This window comes from Empidonax traillii, unplaced genomic scaffold, assembly GCF_003031625.1.
Source record: "Empidonax traillii isolate 1590-97213 ecotype Southwest subspecies unplaced genomic scaffold, ASM303162v1 scaffold1:size7828297, whole genome shotgun sequence".
Classification (NCBI taxonomy): domain Eukaryota; kingdom Metazoa; phylum Chordata; class Aves; order Passeriformes; family Tyrannidae; genus Empidonax; species Empidonax traillii.
The window spans coordinates 6,164,491-6,184,183 of NW_020955194.1; the positions used below are offsets into that span (position 1 = coordinate 6,164,491).

General features: G+C 36.1%; 1 protein-coding gene and 1 long non-coding RNA gene across 4 annotated transcripts in view; one reads left to right on the top strand and one right to left on the bottom strand.

Moving 5' to 3' along the window:
* GK (glycerol kinase) overlaps nucleotides 1-19,693 on the bottom strand; it is a 33,055-nt gene that overhangs the window by 12,061 nt on the left and 1,301 nt on the right. For 2 of the 3 annotated variants that reach the window (XM_027889726.1, XM_027889897.1), the window contains exons 2-14: nucleotides 12,686-12,759; nucleotides 11,936-12,042; nucleotides 11,276-11,353; nucleotides 10,270-10,349; nucleotides 9,151-9,288; nucleotides 8,619-8,728; nucleotides 7,961-8,027; nucleotides 7,334-7,351; nucleotides 5,460-5,495; nucleotides 4,764-4,831; nucleotides 3,200-3,242; nucleotides 2,434-2,514; nucleotides 415-493 (exon numbers count right to left, since the gene is read on the bottom strand). In XM_027889726.1, coding sequence (XP_027745527.1) covers nucleotides 415-493; nucleotides 2,434-2,514; nucleotides 3,200-3,242; nucleotides 4,764-4,831; nucleotides 5,460-5,495; nucleotides 7,334-7,351; nucleotides 7,961-8,027; nucleotides 8,619-8,728; nucleotides 9,151-9,288; nucleotides 10,270-10,349; nucleotides 11,276-11,353; nucleotides 11,936-12,042; nucleotides 12,686-12,759 — 979 coding nt within the window. The remainder of the gene's footprint in view (nucleotides 1-414; nucleotides 494-2,433; nucleotides 2,515-3,199; nucleotides 3,243-4,763; nucleotides 4,832-5,459; nucleotides 5,496-7,333; nucleotides 7,352-7,960; nucleotides 8,028-8,618; nucleotides 8,729-9,150; nucleotides 9,289-10,269; nucleotides 10,350-11,275; nucleotides 11,354-11,935; nucleotides 12,043-12,685; nucleotides 12,760-19,693) is intronic. The other variant, XM_027889813.1, reaches the window with a different exon arrangement.
* The window catches only part of LOC114060457, a 19,492-nt gene continuing 15,137 nt past the window's right edge, over nucleotides 15,339-19,693 (top strand). Inside the window, exon 1 of the long non-coding RNA XR_003571894.1 lies at nucleotides 15,339-15,353. This is a non-coding gene — a long non-coding RNA (uncharacterized LOC114060457). The remainder of the gene's footprint in view (nucleotides 15,354-19,693) is intronic.

Sequence of the window (19,693 nt, forward strand, 5' to 3'; positions counted from 1 at the left end):
TGCACATGTAGGGCCTCAGGTTCTCATGTTTATGACAAGAATATGTAGGTTTAGGATCAACTATGAGCTGGTTTCTGTAATACAGATTTAAATACTCTTGACTCTGGAAACACAGCATGAAACCAGGAGATACATTGTATATATAATATCCACCTGAATATCTGGTTGCTAGGGAAACTACTAAAAAATACAGATTGCAAAAGAACAAAGTTTCCAAGGCTGTATTGAGAGGTTCTATTAAATACATGTATCAATAACAAGGAGTTCATGGATGCAAAGTGAATTACTTAAACACAGCAAAATGCATGCACCCTCCACATTTTCTTTAATATTTTGAGTTTTCATTCACCAATAGAGGCATTATGACACTGGAAAACTTAAAAAATGGAACTGTTTCAAATTGTTAACACTCACCAACTTCCTCTGAAGACTTCACGATACCCAGATTGTCCCTCAGCCAACGAACAACGGCACCGGCTATTGCAACAGATCCCTGAAGGAAACAAAATCACCACATTAGGAGACAACAACTGATAGCTTTGTGTTCCTTTTTAAATGGCTGGAGAGGAGGGGTAGCAGTGGCCTCCAACTTCAGGCTTACAGTCACAGCGTGAAGCACTCCCAAGAATGCTCACAACTAAACCACAAGTTTCTTGGCATCTGGAAACTGCCGTGTAAAAAGGACAGCCTGTTACACAGGCTCCATGCAGAAAAGGTACATATTGTGTGCTTTTCTCCATGAGGGGAAGTTACAGTGACATTTCCTAAGCAGTCTTCTTGTCTTTCTAAATTATGTCTTCTCCTGAATACACAGTTATGAGGTCCAGTAACCTCAGATTTCTTTTCCTGAGAAATTAAGATTTTTATGCTTTGATTTAAAGAAACAAGACTGATTATATCCAGTCTACATACAAATGCCCAGAAAAGCAGAAAATTTAGGCACTGGTGCATTTGCCAGCAAAATTGCTCTGAATTTTTGAATTTGGCCCTTCATAGCTCCATCATATCACACATGAATGACATGGCTCTCCTCTCACTGCAAAGTGCAAATGAACTTCTCCACAAGACAATCTCCAGTTTACTAGATCAAGCTTCAAGTAAAACAGGAGCAGCATTGTATTTTCATTCAAAGCCACTGCTAGAAGTGGCAGGGGTGTTTTCTATGCAGGTTGCTATTACTGCTACAAGATACTAGTTTGATTTAAAAGAAAAGGCTGAATCCATATTTTTTGCCTTTCTGGGAAGTGTCTTAAACTAGCAGACTTTGGATGATTCTAGCATGGATATAGGATAAAAGACATTTACCATGAAGCCATGTTTTCAGACAATATCATTAAAGACTTGGAAGTGAAGAAGCAAAGCACATGCGCACGTGTTTCAGTATGCAGAAATAAAAATCACTCTCAAGACAGTTCCACTTCTTGACTCAAGAACATGGCTTAAAAAATAAAACAAACCTCTCATACCCCCACACAAAATAAAAATCCCCAAGCTTGACAGAACATGGCAAATGCAAGATTTATTTTCCTCAGGGAAGGAAATAAATACAGCCTCCCACATCCTAGTAAAGCACTATAAGCCACAAACTATTCTCCTAGTGAAAAAAATTCTGTGTGTTGTCTTTGTTTCACATGGAAATCATAGGCTATCTGCAAAAGCTCAATATCAGCAGAGAATTCAGTATACGTGCTTTGAGAATAACTATTGGATTATAATAGTTAGCCCACTTAACAGCACGGGTGGAAGAGTAATTATTTTGCTGTTCCCAATAAAGCTTTGGTGTCAAATAGGTGCTCAGCTGATCTGTGCTTTAGAAGTAGAGCTTTAAAGCAATGAACCCTGAAGTTTAAGTAAAAATACAATTTTCTACAGAATTTGGATGCCCTCAGACTAGTGTGGAGAACTAAGGGACTAAATTCTTTAAGTAGGTACCTAAATCTAAGTAGGCAAAAAAAAGAACAATTGTTAGATTTTTTTCCCCAGAAATTTGATTCAGATTTTTAAAGGTAGAAGTAAAATCCATTACAGTGAAATAAGAAACATTTTGTTATGGTTTTTATTATGAGAGGATAACTGAAACACTAGTACTTTCCCTCCCTCTTTTCTTAAACCAAATTTAGTATAGAAGTCTTTCTGTTTTATTTATTTATAACATTTATGAAGGATTTGAGAGACTGAATAACAAAAAAAAAAAAAGTTTTCACCATCTTGCCCTGAAAACATAAATGATGCAATGAAGAAATATTTTATTAGATTACATGATATGGATTGGAGATAGGGATAACCAAAGCCACACATATGCCTTGAGGCACACAAGCTAAAACACAGAGCTATTTTCATTTCTGCGCAGCTCAAGATAACATAAAAATACCAGATAATAGAAGTAAACAAGAACATGTATCACTACAAAAAGGAAGAAACTACTGAACTTACCTCTAGTGCATAACAAACAGGTTTGTCTCTGCCCAATTTGTAAGCTATTGTGGTTAGAAGACCATGTTCAGAAAACACAGACTAAATGAGGAAATGGAAAAGAAAAGGTAAAGCATGAACGGAGGCAGGAAATATTTAAATTAAAACATTCAAATTATAATAAACAAGGAACCAAACCTTCAAATGAAATATGGGAAGTTTAAACAAAGTTCATTATTAGTCACTCTAAATAAACACCTGTCACAGAACCCTCAGATTGCTGGTGCTAATTCTTGTATCCACAAGCTGCCGCAGATCTTTCCAGCCTCCTTACAGCAAAGAATTGGGGATCTTTAGAGGGAGATGGAAATGAGAAGGAAGCCAAAGCTTTGAGTTATTTATTCAACTCCAACTACAAAGAAATAATGAGAGAAAAATAAAGAGAAGAAATAAAATAGCCAAGAGAAAAAAGAAGGCCTGTGATTAAGTAATACAACACTTAAGCCTCCCAATGTGATGTTAAGAAACAGGTACAAGAAAAGAGCAAGAAACTTGCCATGAAAAGTTCTGTTTGGACACTTAAGGAGCTAGGAAATGGAGCCTTTCTGTAACACCTTCAACAAACTATTACTTTATATTCTTTCAGATTTCACTCTCTGCTTTTCCTTACGTCTGGCAACATCATTGTTGTTAGTAAGTCTAAGAAAGGCTAACATAGAGTTGTATTTGAGAATTTAAATAAAGATTGTAAAAAATTAAAAGGGAACAACTAAAAAATGCAACTGACCTTCTGACCTGTATTGCACAGCAAGAAACAGCCTGTTCCGTACCTAGCATGATAGCAAAGCAAAGTTAGACCAAAATGTTTAAAGGATAACCTGTTACTGTAACTCATCAATCCATGAGTCCCCTGTGGAGAATCAAGACACCACATTTTGACCCTTGAAGGTTATTTTAGCATTAACTGATAATAAAACCATCCTCAAAAAGGTTGATTTAAATGCAGCCTGAAGCTGAAAAATCTAGTCACATTCCTCTCTCTCTGGCTATTTCTTGTATAACACTTCATCAGGGAGCAGATATGGCTATGAAAACTAAGTGTGAATTCCTCTTTAGGGCAGTGTTTACCTACTTCAATTTAAGCTGATTATGAAAGCTACTTTATAAAATAAATATTTCATAATATTAAAGGGGAAATTTTAAGAAAAGTTGCCCCTGTCACAAAGAAAAGGGTTTTCTTTAAATATATTCTATTCAAAAACTTTTAAAAATGTCATATTTCTTATTTGAAGACCACATCACAAATATGTGTACATATAGACACATGTATACAGACACAGTTTAATAAAAGGAGTATAAAATATTGCAATCCACTCCAATTTATTCTGAGAAATTATGAGTTCCCTATGTTTCTAAACCCCCGAAAATTATTAGCTTAAAACACTACTGAGATAGTTTTCAGTTATACTTGGAGTGAAAAAGAATAAAGCAATAACAGAAATAAGCTTAAAATTCTTACATTTACCTTTTAGTTTAGCGCTATTCACTTTTTTTTTCAAAAGGTCTCTTGTGTTACAAAAACATTTATTATAAAAATACTTTGTGATAATACAACTTAGAACCACGTTTTTTTACTAAAACACAAGGCCACTAACCATCCAATTTGTGCATAAATATAAAATAAAAAGTGGAGGTCAATTAGCCGCAAGTATAGATGAACATGTAATTATACCTGTGAAAGTGCATGTACCTACATACTCAATAAAGTACGTGGTTGTAAATGGAATAGTAATTCATTTAAACAGAGAGCTTTTCCTCAAATGATTGTTTTATTACACCAGTTGCCTGATTTAACTGATCAGTTATTTTAAACAGGGTACACGAAGAGGCTGAGAAATAGGAAAAAAACAAATGCAATATTCTCCATGCTGGGCTAGACAGAGAAGTACAACTAAGTACTGCAACTGAAATGAACTTCTCCCATCCAGCAATGCTGTGCCATTCAGGTTTGTGCAATTTAACTCACAGGCCTCTATTCATTTAACTTTAGCTCACAATTTAAATGATACCTGCAACTATTTTAATCTCCCTTTTGGAAAATTTTAAAATGAAAAACCTCCTATCACACAGTGATGTTTTTCTCACAGGGGCTGTGTTCCAAAACATACCTCACAAGCCATGTAACTTCAACACCTCACTACTTTATATAAAGTCAGGACATGGTTTACTTTGTAAGTCAGTACAGTCAAAAAGTAGATCTGCTAACTACAAATGCATCTGGCATTGAGCTTGAAAAATAACATAATACTAAATTCAAAACAGAGTAGTGTTTCACTTTAATAATAACTTACGTATTTTTTGCTTGCCCATCTTGAAAACACATCTGCCCAACAAGAGCAGCAGACTGGTCACCCAAGCACTGAAAGTGAGAGACATTTTCTTTTAGCAAATGCCTGCACATGAATTATGTGCATGAAAAAGGACCATAAACAGATATATTTCACTGTAACTTGAATCTATTTGTACCACTGAAAGTGGTAACTGAAAGTGAGGAAAAACCTATAGAGATAAGCTATGGTTTTTATTACTCCTCCTTTTGTAAGAACTAAAAATGAAATTTATTGTGCTACTTACGTTGAATAATTTAAAGAAATAAAATAAAATTTACTATCATTATATATGTTGTATATTAAAAGGCTGAGAATCTGCCAAGCATTTCTGGACTACGTATATATAGGATTTCTTTTATATATATGAAGCAGAGCTTTCTTCCATTTTGTAATGTTACTCCTTTACTTAGAGATCCTAAATTTCCAACAGCACTACACATGTGCATTAAAGCTGTCAGGTGTATTTCCACAGCCAGGCCTCAATAATGATGAATCAAGCAGTCAGTCTTCCAAATTTTACTTCATGTTTAACCTGAAGTAAAAACCCCCAACTTAATTCATGTCAGAACTCACTCATCTTAAAGCTTTTGTCCTGTGAAGCTTTGTTTATGCAGGGTCAGGTTGTCATGCTAGAATCTGAGTCAAAGTAGGACTTACCCCAGAAATTGGTACTCCTGTCAAAGCTCCAGATTTCTGTTTTGCAAAAAGAGAAAAAAAAGCTGTGAGTTAGTTTTCCATGACTATAATTGAAGGCAAAGAAAAAGAAGCTAAATTTCTAATGCTCAAAGGAAAACAACCATTCGGTTCAGGTGTACACTCAAATTCAGCTTAATGCAGCTCATGTCTAAAACACTAAGAAACAAAGAGCAGGGAATTTTAGAGATATACTTTATGTCACCTCAAAAGGTCTTACCATACTATACAGAAAATTAAGTTCGGTGTAATCTGTGCAGTAAATACCAAGTGTAAAATGCAAAAGTGCAAAATGGTGAAGTGACTAGAAAAAATCGTGACTGTGGTGACACTCTAAGTGAAGAGAGATGATTTTACAACACAGCATTTTGAGCCTCATACAGACTTTCTTCCAAATACTACCACAGAGTTTTTCAGTTACATTTCTGATATAGAATCATTAAGTCATTTACGTTGGAGAGACCTCTAAGATCATCAAGTCCAGTTGTTAACACAGTACTGACAATTCCATCACTAGAGTATGTCCCTAAGGGCCACATCAACACATCTCTTAAGTACCTCCAGGCCAGATGTGGTGACTCCACCACCTCCCTGGGCAGCCTGTTCCAGTGCTTGACAACTACTGCTGTGAAGGCTCTTGTCTTATCACTTGTTACTTGGAAGAAGAGACTGACCCCCTCCTCACCACAAGCTCCTTTGAGGTAATTTTAGAGAGCAGTAAGGTCTCCCCTGAGTCTGCTTTTCTCCAGACTGAACATCCCCAGCTCCCTCAGCTGCTCCATAGCACTTCTCTTCCAGACCCTTCACCAGCTCCATTGCCTTTCTCTGGACATGCTCCAGCATCTCAAATGTCTTTCTTGCAGCAAGGAGCCCAAAACTGAATGTGGGATTTGAGGTACAGCCTCACCAGAGCTGAGTACAGGGGGATGATCACTTTCTTGGTGTTGCTCGCCACACTACTGCTGACACAAGCCACGATGCCATTGGCCTCTTTATCCACCCTGGCACATGCTGGCTCATGTTCAGTTGCTGTCAAATAGCACCCCCAGGTCCTTTTCCTCCAGGCAGCTTTCCAGCCACTCTTCCCCCAGCCTGTAGTGCTGCCTGGGGTTGTTGTGACCCAAGCGCAGGATACAGCACTTGGCCTTGTTGAACCTCACTCAGCTGGCCTGGGCCCATCGATCCAGCCCATTCAGATCCCTCTGCAGAGCCTTCCTACCCTCCAGTAGATCCACACTTCCACCCAACTCAGTGTCATCTGCAAACTTAGTAAAGGTATCCTGAGAATTTTATTTAATTATTTAACTATTCCCTGACAACTTTAACTTCTTTCTTTAAACTGTTTCTTTATGCGACAATGAAAATGCATTTTCAGTTAAGCCATGCAAGTGTATTTCCAATCTGAATATCTTTGTTTTTAATTCTCATTTTAACTAAATGGATTTATGGTAACTGCATTTATAAATTCACTAAAAAACTCTGCATGAATCTGATGTTTAACTATAATAGAATTAATATTTTTAGACAGAATGGTCTTATTTCCTCATTTATAAAATGATATAGCCAACATCTATTAGCCAGTAGCTGTATTTTTTATTTCCCTACGAAAAGAAATATTCAACAGTCTGCAAATTAAGACAAACACTTACATTGAGATCACATTTTAGAAATAATTTTGACATGAACTTTAATTGTAATTTCTCAGATTTGGAAATACATGGCAAATTTATTGGTCTAGAATGTGCACTTTTACTAATCCTTAAACCAATGGAAATGCACAGCATCTGAGCAGAATGGGTAAGGTATAAGTGGTCAGCCTAATGGAAGCCTCTACTCACCAGGCTAGGACAGATTTTCTACAGCCAGCAAAAGGAAGAAAAAGAAAAAAAAATGGAAGGAAAGGGGAAGAGAAACAGAAGTTCACATTTAAAGTGACGAGCAATTCTCTTGTAGTGGTCAGGCAGTATCTTTTTCCATTTACCTCACTCATTCAGCTTAATACAACTCACTCCTATCTGACCTTCACATAAATAAGTCAGCAATGACTTCTAACAGCACTTCCATTAACACATTAGCAAAAACATTTACATTTCAGGGAAGTTAGAGTTATATTTGAAATAAAAATCCTATAACTTGTCTTAATTACAAAATGCCTCTATGTTCTTAATTAAAAATAGTGCAATCTACCAGGAAAACGAATCTAAAATCAAACGTACAGTTTATCCAGTTTTGAAGCTAATAAATTAGATGCCACTGTATCAGAAGAGTTGGTGCTGCATCAAAGTAAACAAATTTTCAACTTCATATAATATTATATAACAGTAGATAACAACATACTAATCAGAAATCAAAAATAGGAGGTCTAGAAAAAACATTAGTCTTAATCTATAGAAATTCTATCAAATCCATATTGATATAGTTATATTTTTACAAGATTAACTTTACACAAATACTAGAAAACATACCATCAGGCCATATATCTCAGAGGAGCTTCGTACTTTTGGAAGTATTTCCTCAGGAATTTCAAAGAACCTGAACACAATATAAAATAACGTATACATATGGTCAGTGCTAAATCAGAAAGCATCTTGCATTTGCTTTCTTAAATAAGTTTAAGCTAGAAATAAAAAAAAAGCAAACTCATAAAAGGAACCTTGATTTCTAGGGTTTAATCCACATTTATGTGTTTTTCCACTTGTTACAGTACATGACATTGATTTTTGGAGTAAACTAGCATATATTTCCATATTCTGAGGACATATGCAACTCTTTCATGTGGGAAGTCATTCCTCTTCCAACATTATCTTTATAGCACTGTTAGTAATAAATATAAGTTTAAAACAGAGACATTATCACTGTAACTGCCTCACAAATTTGACTAAGTAATAAATTATTAAATGTCATTTTTTAGATGAATCAGTCCTCCACCTATAGAAAGATTCTGCTATTTTTAGTTAATTCAGGCCATCGTAAAATGGAGATCTGGAGAACAATGAATTGTAGTCACTAATGTCAACAGTAAATACAAAAGTAACTGCTGATCTTAGTCTACATAAGAGACTCTTACTATTAAATGAGTTAGAAACTATCTAAACAACAGTATTACTGAAAAAATGAGCTTACTGGCAGAGGTCAGGATCCCAGTCCAAGGAATGAATGTTGAACAACATTGTTCTACTGGCATTGGTTACATCTGTACAGTGAACGCCTCCATTCTTTCCCCCTGTTAAACTCTGAACAAAAAAGTAACACTATTTGTCAAGGAAAGATATGGGCTTCCTTCAACAAATTACAAAAAAATTTCAAAGTCACAAAGCTTTTAGCTTAGGACTGGAAACTCTGATATTTCTGCAACAACTAAAGAGGCAGACCTGATACAACTTCCGAGAGCCCAAGATTCTTCTGAAAGCATGAGTAAAATTTTACAGCAACCTATAATGGTTGCTATAAAAAATATAGTGGTACAGGGACAGTAAAAGTTCATCTTGCAAGGAACTTTAATAGAATTTCTTCGGTGGGTTGAATTAACATCATTGTGTGATCCCAGTGTATCACTGTACTTTGTCACAGTACTGTATCACAATACTTTGCACTGGAATTTGCATGATATAGAACTTAGTTTTACAAGAGTGATAATAAACTCACAAATACATACCCATATAAGCCATGAATCAATAGTCCCAAACATAGCTCTTCCATCATCAACTGCTTTCCTAATCTCTTCCACATTATCCAAAAGCCATCGAAGTTTCACTGCACTAAAATAAGTGCTAAGTGGAAGGCCAGTCTTAAACTGTAAATTTAAAAAAAATAATTTTAATGTCATGAAAGTATCTTTTCCATAAATACTGTAGTTATATTTAAAAATGGTGATAGTAGGTGAAAAAGCAAAGATGCAAAACTCAAGAGAAATAACACAAACTGTTATTTAGATAAGTACTAGACATACAACACACAAGTTCTGAGAACAACGAAACCAAATAACCAGTGCATTAATGGACAAAGATCAAAGCTGATCTAAATGCAGTTCAAAGATCATTTACGTGGAAAAAGTTGTTTGCAGAAGTCCTATCTTATCTAAGACATCTCCATATGACTTGACAACAAGTCACAACAACAAAAATGAGCGGCACGACATGGGAAAGATGAAATCTGTATTCCACTAGAACTTCAAAATGAAGAAAATTTATATGCTTTTTGACATCCATTTCCTGCCTACAAGAAACTTAGAATATAAAAAATACATAATATTTATACAATCAGTCAAGGATAATATTAATCAAAGAATTGTGACACCTTTTTAAGCATTTTTTGCAAATTGTTATACATATACTCATATATATAAAAATTAATTTGCTCTTTGTGAACTATCTTCCTAGTTATCAGATTGGCTGCAATTAATTTCAATATTAATGCATAAGATGAGAATAGATAATTAATTTCACATCAATACATTATTTCCCAAACAGTTTTTTTATACATGATCTTAATTTTTCTGTGTGATGTTTATCATTGGTTAGATAGCACATGATTAAGTTTCACTATTACTTCTTTAACTTCTCTAGTGAGATATGTAAGGAGTGTTAATTACTTATTTTGAGGAACTGAAACATTTTCTAGTCTGAGATCAATGTATTATGCACATTTTTTATTACTTTGGCAAGCTAAGAAGGGACGAGAAACTACAACTGACTTACTTTGTTGTGGGGAATTTTAAATCTATATATCCAAAACATCATATATTGTAGTAGCTAAATGTTCTGGAATATCTTACCTTAGAAAAGGATTTGTTTTTTCCTGGAATTCTTTTAAGAAGACGGTCAACTGTTGACTGGGTTCTCAGGTCAAGCCACACTAAAAACATGAATAAAATTAATTGATCAACAGATTTAATATACAAAAAGTGACATGTACAGGCTCCTTCTACAGAATTACAGCTCTTGCCAGTAAATTCCTATCTATTTTTATCTTTTCATGTAGTTTAAAGAATATTATATTGCCAGTGAATTTTAAATGCACTGTTGTAAAAATTAAAAATGGTTAGGTGAACTCGTTTGATTCAGAATAACAAATGATTTGAGAAATCAAACAGAATTTTCCACATAATAGGACAATACTTGATCAGAGTATAAGCAAATGACTAACACTACTTTGCAACAGATGACTGTGATTAAACTAAGAGGTAAAAAAACAAATAGCAGGTTGATTATTTACTATTCCTATATAAACTTTGAACTAAAGGACCATGTCAGTTATTAAGGTATAGCTGGTCTTAAGATAAAGTTGTTAACTATACATATTTGAATATAGAAGAGTTCTGTTTTTTCAGTGATACCACTCTAAACTCTATCTGGCACTTGACATGGCCTAAAAGAGCAATTCTAGACAATTACTATTTTTAAGCTGGCAAAATCCGATCTTTAAACCCACTTACCATGATTCTCCTTTAAAGTTAAATCAATAGCATTCTGAAAATTTCAAAGGAAGTGACTGGGTACAAGTCAGAACTTCATTACATGCAAGGAACCAAGGAGACCCTCAGGAACATTGGGGGTTTTTTGAAAACCCATAAAGATATTTATTAATTTAGAATTTTTATGGAATAGGGTTTTTTAACTGCACTGGTATGTATACAAACACAGATCTTAGGACACAGATCTCCAAAAAACCAAAGAAATTAGTAGACTAGGCCACGAGATCTGCACAGGAAACTGGGAAAGCATTTTTTCCACAACATGCTTGTATTATGATATTACATATTCAGAAAGGATAGTAGTTACCAATAGCATTATACAGAGGTTCTCCAGTTGTCTTGTCCCAAACCACTGTTGTTTCTCTCTGATTGGTGACTCCAATGGCTTCAGGACAAAATAGAAAGAAGTATCCTTCTCAGAAGGTTTGTTTTCCTCTTATGTGGGGGTGAGGGAGGGAAAGGAGAGGTGGAGAGGAGGGAGGGACAGGTAAGGAGAAGAGGAAAGTAAATGGGAAATAAAAAGCTTCCACCTTTTTTATGTTGTAATCTAGAAATGTTTCTTCTAAAAACTCATCTTTCAACTTTTGCTTCTTAACCTATATGCTCTAAATCTCTCTTTTTTTTGGTCACAAACTGAGACAGCAACAACACTGACAGCACTAGCAACACTGCTGACAAAAGTACCTTTCCCTAATAAGTTCTAAATTAAATTTCAGAATTTCTTCATTTATCACTTGCCTGTGGTTTCACAAGGTTAGTTTAAGTCTACTTTGTAGATTCTGTATTGCCAATATACACAAGAGATTTATTTTCTTCTTATTCCTCCAAAAAATCTCTTTTAAACTCCAATGTAACATTTTATTTGAGGCTGCACATGCTGCCACCTTTCTATTTATTAACTTAAAAATTAGAGAATCTGAATTGTTCAACCATGAGTATGGTAAAGTCCTCAGTTACCCCTAAGTACCTTTTATGTCAGAGATGTTTATGTTCAGTTGTTTCAGTTTTTCACAGGTCTTCTCCACACATTCGTAGACAGAGTTTAATATTTCCTTTGGATCTTGTTCCACCCATCTTTAACAAACAGTAGACACCGGTTAGCAAAAACTTACATAAAAAAGAGAAACTCTACTCTGAAAAATAAGCTGAACATTTTGATACAATCATAACTACAAAAAATGTTTTAGATATCTAGGAAAAGCATAAGGAATTTCAATCCCTTTTTAAACTGTAAGCTGTATTTTCACAAAAAAGCACCTGCAGAAAACAAAGAATTTTGTCTTGTTTTATTCCATATGGGGGGCATTGGCAGCAAATGGTAGGTAAGTTAGGAACAAATAAATAAAAAAAAAAAAACACTCAGAGAAGAAACTAAGATATTTTTATGGATTGAACTGAAGACTATGATTAAACTGTAAAAATTAATAGCTTTACCACCTTAAATGAGATGCTAAGTCTCATATAAATTTTAGTTTTAAACTTTGAAATTTAGACATTAAATATGGTAATGAGTACACTAAGTATTTTTTAATGTTTTGTATTTTTAATGTTTTGTAACTGAACACCCAGCGTGCGTTCTTTTATGCCATTTTTCCTACAACACTGTCTTTTTTGGCAGATACTATGCTCTTAATAATTTTTAATCAACTTGAGTTTTGATCACTCAATGATAAAAATATATAAGCTCTACACAATAAAAACCAAAAGAAATTCATACCCTTCTTTAGGGAATTTTTGACTTATTTCAACTTGATGGTGACTCAAGAGCTCCGCTGTTTTTGCATTAAAAACCTGTAAATAAATTGCACAATGGAATTTTCTGTGAACACAGAAGTTTAAACAACAATCAATTAACATTTATTTTTTTTAACAAACACAGTGCTGCGATAATGGATAGTAATTTTCTATCAGCAACCTCAATATCCATATAACCTGGGTTCAGAAACATGCATTTTTGTAATTAAGATAGGCAAAGAGTATTTTGGTAAACTTTGCTGTTAGTCTGGCAATTATTTTTTTTGATGGATTGGGAAAGAACCACATTTTTTCTTGTGATGGTTGTAGAAATTAAACTAATGATGCATTTTAGAATATCTCCCAGTAAAATACCCCCTGTTGCTGGTAATAACATTTCTTTAGTTCCTGCTGTGACACTCTAATGTCAGAGCTACGTGGTTTTTTGGGTTAGCTCACTTTTAAGAAGAGTGAGAATCTGAGAGAAATCACAGAAGGGATCAAACTGTGAAGAGAGAAAAAGCACTGAGGCAGAACCCAGTTTGCCTCAAAAAAATCTACAAGTACAGAGCTCGTGAACAACCTGATAAGAAAAGAACGCCACTGCAGCAACAGAATACATTAAAAAAGAGAAGAACATGCAGAAAAGTAACTTTAATTTGGATATACTACAACAAAACCAGCAGAGTGGAGAATCATGAGAAAAATATTAACAGATGTTGTTAAGGAATCACAAGTTAGAGGTTCTGCCTTGCAGTAGAAGGTCAGGTGAAAAGCTCAACAATCTTCATTAACCATCAGTGGCCTATTTCCAAAAGGAATCTGCTGTGGCCAAGCTAAGATGACACCTGGTAAAACATCCAACTCAACTGTACAATGAGTAAACCAGAGTAACTGAGAGGGCAATGACATTCCTGTGTAAATGGCTCTTTCTCACGAGCACCATGCAGAACTTTTTGCTTGAAGAATGTTCAGGGACCTGGAAAGTAAATTCTAACAGGTTCAGGTGAACAGTAGAACGTCAGAAGGACGTCATCCTAATTTTTATGACACGCAGAGGTGAGGCAGATTTAGAAACCACTCACATGCTAAAGAAACAAAATTCAGTTATACCCATCCGCCCTCTAGGATACAACTTAATATTTTCTGGACTTCCTTGTTAATGTTCTCTTCTCATTCCACAAATTTTAGGAATTTCTCTTAAAGCTTTTAATCCATAAGCTCTTGATTACATTTAGACAGTACACTTTATTCTGAAACTATTAGAACAATTCTGACAAAAAGGAGATGAAGTTCGGATTCTTCAGTTTCTTTGGAACATTGAAGTGTATCTTCAGAGTAAAACTGTGAAGTTTAGAAACATTCTACTTACACAGCAGAATCACAGAATAATTCAGGGCGAAAGGGATCTCAAGAGATCTGTAGTACAACCTCCTGCTCAAAGCAGGATCAGCTATGAGATTAGATCAGGTTGCTCAAGGGCTTTTTTCCTAGGCAAGTCTTGAAAACCTCTGATCATGAAAACAGCACAACCTCTGGAAAATGCTGAAAGCTAATTTTCACTCTCCACTGCCCAGAAGAGAAGTCTTAAAAAGGTACATGATTGTTCTTTTCTCCTACCAGTTGGAAAGACTACATAAAAAGAGTACCACTGTATTTTTTTTTTTTTGCTATATTTATTTATCTATGTTTCATGTTCCAGCTCAGGCTTGACATGAAGCTATCAAAAAAAAGGGAAAGCTCTGTCAGTACTACACTTTTGTAAGGAGCTGGCAAAAGGGGATACGGGTCTTAAAATGCTACACAACATATCTAGTAGGAGAGGTTAAGTTTTGCATGTGCACAGTAAGATGTTTTTACTTGAAACTGCCTTTCTATGAAAAGCATATTCACACTGATTAAGTTTTAGAATAAAGAAAGACAGAGGACTTTCTACTGAACCTGTATCTGACCTACTAATGTTAAACATCATTCACTAATCATTCACTAATAATCATTCAGTATTCTTTGAAAAAGAAGGCACTGCAAGGGATTCCTACAGGTAGCAGGAAACATAGAATCAATTAGAAAAAGTCATTGAGTGAATCAGGAGTGTGAGACACACAGACATAGCAGTAAGTTGTGACAGCAATAAATTCTCAACAGAAAGAATAACACTATAAATGCACAGATTTTTTCATGCCCATAGAGAAGAACTAGGTAAACACACTTTCCTAATCCATCATAAACAAATCCACAACCTTCTGACATTCTCAACAAAAGCAGTAGACACTCCCTCAGGATAAGGGATTAAAAGGTTTTGCTTGGAACAATCCATGCTCAAGGCCGGGTTGGATGGGTCCCTGAGCAACCTGGTCTAGTAGAAAGCTGTTCCTGCCCATGGTGTGGGGTGGAATTAGGTGATCTTTAAGGTTCCTTTCGACCCAAATCATTCTATGAACAATTCTACACTGATAAATAGAATTCTGATACATGAAAAGGTGTCAAATATAAGAGTCACTAAATTTAAATTTACAAGATGATAAACAAAGTAGGGAATAAATATAGCAAATTTTATAGCAAGTCTTTCTTGCCCACTCCCTCCAAAACCCACAATTGTTGTAAAAAAAAGAAATCCCTGTTTTTCTCTGACTGGTGAGAAAGAGAAGTAAGTGACAGTAAATATGATATTATGTGCAGCTTTGGTCACCATATGTAAGAAAGATATTAAGCTGTTAGAGAGTGTCCAAAGAAGGGCAACAAAGATGCTGAAGGGCCTTGAGGGGAAGCTGCACCAGGAGCAGACGAGGTCCCTTGGTCAGTTCAGCCTGGAGGAGACTGAGGGGAGACCTCATTGCAGTTACAACTTCCTCATGAGGGGAAGAGGAGGGGCAGGCACTGATCTCTTCTCTGTGGTGACCAGTGACAGGACCCGAGGGAATGGCCTGAAGTGGTATCAGGGGAGGTTTAGGTTGGATATCAAGAAAAAGGTTCTTCACCCAGAGGGTGGTTGGGCACTGGAAGAGGCTCCCCAAGCCTGACAGAGTTCAAGAAGCATTTGGATAATATTCTCAGGCTCATGGTGTGACTCTTGGGGGTGGTCCTGGGCAGAACTAAGGGTTGGACTCAATGATCCTTGTCCCTTCCAACTCAGCATATTCTGTGACTCTGTGAATAATTCAGATAAGGTCAATATATTCCTCTTGGAATAGGTTTGAAGTGTATTTCTGTATTTTTTTGGGAGTAGAGGCTTTCATTCCTTTCATATTGATTAAGAACTGGTTCAAGTTTATGATACTGATCTCTTGCTTTCTGTAGGGTGGGGGAAAAAGTCGGTTTTGTTCTTATTTTATCAGCAGTAGTCACGAAAGAATTGTCTATGCTATTTGGACACGTAGAGCTGTCTTGAAAGAGATGAAAGTCACCAGATATGTGCTAAATTTTCTGTGAGAGATTAAAGAAAAGGAATAAATAACACCCTCCCTCTACTCCCAGCAAAGAATTAGAGCTTGAGCCTTGAGTCTCAAGACTAGAGAGAAGAAAGACCTACTTAGCCATGCTGTATGTGAGCAAGCAGACAAGCACAAGGGCTGATCACTTAATTCAAGCTCTTTATAGGATCTTTAATATAATACATCACATGAAGGGGTGCAGTTACTCATATTATGTATTATTCTGTATTGCATTCAGTTTTTATTATCTTAGTGGAAAAGAATTAGTATCAACCCATTGTAACAATTTTCAAAGAATGAAAAGAAATATGAGGCTCACAGAAGTGATGCAAGATGCTGCTCACCTGAAAAGACAATAGGGAAAACAGATTTTAGAAGTAACTTTCTATGACTCTTAAGCTTTGTATCCTAACTCTGCCTGCAGAAAAACTATTTTTGTTAGTCTGTGCTGTATCCTCAGGAGTTTCTATTAAGCTGGAACAGCCATGGCTTTGCAGACAAACAAGCTCAGAACTGGAGTTTTCTGCAACTGCATTGAAATCAACCCAGCTGGAGTAAGGATGACAGACAAACAATAATTCTCTCTTTAGCATTTAACCAGGAATGCAGACAGTCAGAAGGTATGAATAAGTACAGTTTAAGGAGTCTCCTAGAAATCATCTTTCTTGGAAGACTCCTGATGAACAGACATCCCCCTCCCATCTAGGCCATGCTTATTATTATGGGATTAAAGTGTAAAACTGCACTGTATTTTAAGTGATAGGAGCTAGGGAAAAAATGTATTTACAATATTTTTAACCCTTCTTGGCTAGCTATGCGATCAAGTTTTGCTTTTTTCCTGAAAGGTCATGTTACTTCAGTAGAGAGGTGAAATGGATTCCCCTCTGAAGAGTAAACTCAGTGGGTACTAATCTCTTCCTTACTTAAAATCAGTTTTTGTTTATTGAAAGAATGCTTGCAGTGTGATATAACTTTATTTGAATGTTTCTTCTGGAGATGAAGTGAAGGAAGAAAGAAATATTTCGCAGACATGAGAAAAAAAAATTCTGTGTCTGCCTGACAAACCTAGAACTTAGTACTGCACAGGCACTTCACTGTATATTTCAATTCTTGCTGTTCCTGGACTTTATTCAGCAAGTGCCTTTCAAGAGATCAAACAGCGGTTCAGCTCACTATTATCTCCTGAACCTTAGATTTTTGCAAAAGAAGTTGTAGCGGATTTTTATGTGATTCGTGAATAATGTAAAATGGAACATGAGAAATGCAAGTTATTTAATGAAAACATTTGCCAAAACATCTTGGCCAGAATTTAGTCATCTGTGTACACTTGTTTAGCCAACTCAATTTATTTTCCTGCTTCATATGATTAAAAAAGTGAGCCTTCAGTAATTGCATTGGTACTTGAAGCACTACACTCTTTCTGGTAACTCTGTCATCCAGGTTCAACCCAACTTAACAGAAAAGTTGCAAGCTTTAGTTACATAGTTAATTTTGCAAACGTAGATAATCAAAGTAGAGTTACAAAAGAGGGTTCCTGGAGGGTAAAGCTACCACACAAATTAAAACTGCATGTGTGCTTTGTGTTAGAGGTAAAGATAAATAAGCAGTGACAGTAACAGAAATGCACCTGAGTTCTGGTGCTTCTTTATCACCTGTGCTCACGCAGACTCCTCATTCACGCAAGAGACTGAAAACTTGTGTCCCTACACAGGATAATTTGGTTCTGAAACTAATCTAACTCATCTAGGTCATCTAAATCAACTCACTGCTCACTAAACTTAAGACCAGGTTGTTTGGGCCTTTTCTAGTCAGGTGTTGAGTATCTGCAAGGCTGGAAATTCCACAGACTTTCTGGCTCCTTATAGTGAAACATGTCTTCTTTACATCTACTTGAAACTTAATTTGCTGTAACTTGTGTTTGTTGCCTGCTGTCTTTTTCTACGCATGTCTGAGAAAAGACTGGTTCTGCGTTCTCTACAAACTGTAGTTAGAGAGCTGTAGACACTTTCCTAGCCTCTTGTGTGAAGAAAGCTGCAGCACAGTGATCATGTTAGTGACCCTCTGCCTGGATGAAATCCAGTTCTTCAAACCCTCTTGTTGTCTGTGGGGATCCAGCACCAGGCATGGTACCACACAGATGGCAATAATTACTTTCTGCACTTTTCTTACTGTGGTTAATCTTCACCACCACAAGGATGCACTGCTCACTTATATTCAACTTGTTGTCCGGCAGGAATCCATGTCCTTTTTCACCAAGGAGCTCCTTAGCCTTCTGTGCCAAGTGCTAAACTTTGTTGAACTTTACGAAGATTCTGCCAGGCTCCTTCTCCAAATGGAATTCCAGTCAACTGGTTGCCTCCATACGAGAGGGCACTTGAACCCATCCCCACAGCTGTTGATGAAAATACTGTGGGGTATCAGCCCTCACTGCTGACTGCTGCGGAACACCACTGGTAAATCTGCCACCAGTAATTGTAAATTTAGACTCTGAACTGTTGACACTACTTTTTGGCCCCATAGGACCAGATAGTTTTTCACCCAGAGTTCTTTAAGCTGGTCAAAATCATCTGTCTTCCACCTTAAAAAAACTAGATACACAAAGTAAACAACAAGTTGATTTTGGATTGTGACACGGTGAAGGCAAAAATTGTTGGAAGTATTATAGAAAAAAACGTAGAGAGATAAGTGAGAAAGGCAAGCAAAACAAATAATGGTAAAAGACTGAGAGGCAATAAGAGAGCCAAGGAAACAACTTAGGCACAAACAACACTTCATTACATTTTGGCTTAAAATACTTCAGAGTGAAGTCTCTCTTCTAACTGCAGCAGTCCCTTTCCGGCACAGAATTCTCCAGATACACTTGTTATCTGCATGACTGGCATGGCTTGTAGCAGATCTCTGCACACTTTGCCCTCTTCTTTCCCTCTCCCTCATGTTCTGATTTAACTCGGTGATCACGTATCTGATTTGCTCTAATCCACGCAACTTCATCATCGTAATAGTACGATCACACTGCCAAGTTTAAGACAGTGTTGTATTTTGACACAAGTTGAGAGAAACTGAGACAGATACAAGAAGAATTGAAGAGTGACAGTCACACTACACTTTTTGAAAAACTTAAGGAGCACCTGAGGAAACATACGTCATGCAGACAAAATCACCCCTGACTGCATACAAGTCATCAACGAATGTGTCTAGTGTAAGAAATTCCTTGTAAGAGGAACTTTTAAAAAGCACATGCATATAAATTTAAAGTTTGCAGTGTCTCTGTTAGTTCTACCTGGGTTATCCTTTCAGGATAAGAAAAAAGTTAACTTGCCATACACGTAAGAGCAGTTAGAATTTATGTCCATGTGTTACAGGGAACTTCTTTAGACTTTTTCCCAGAAGGGACTCCTGACTGGCATTCAGGACAGCCTGGTGGTGTCATTTGTCAGTTTGGAGTTTCTCTCCACCCCCAGATCTGTGTTTTGTCATTTGACAATCCCACGAAGGTCGTGATATTGAGTAATAACAGTAACACAGGTCAAGAAGATATTCTAGTCTCCTGTTTCATGAAA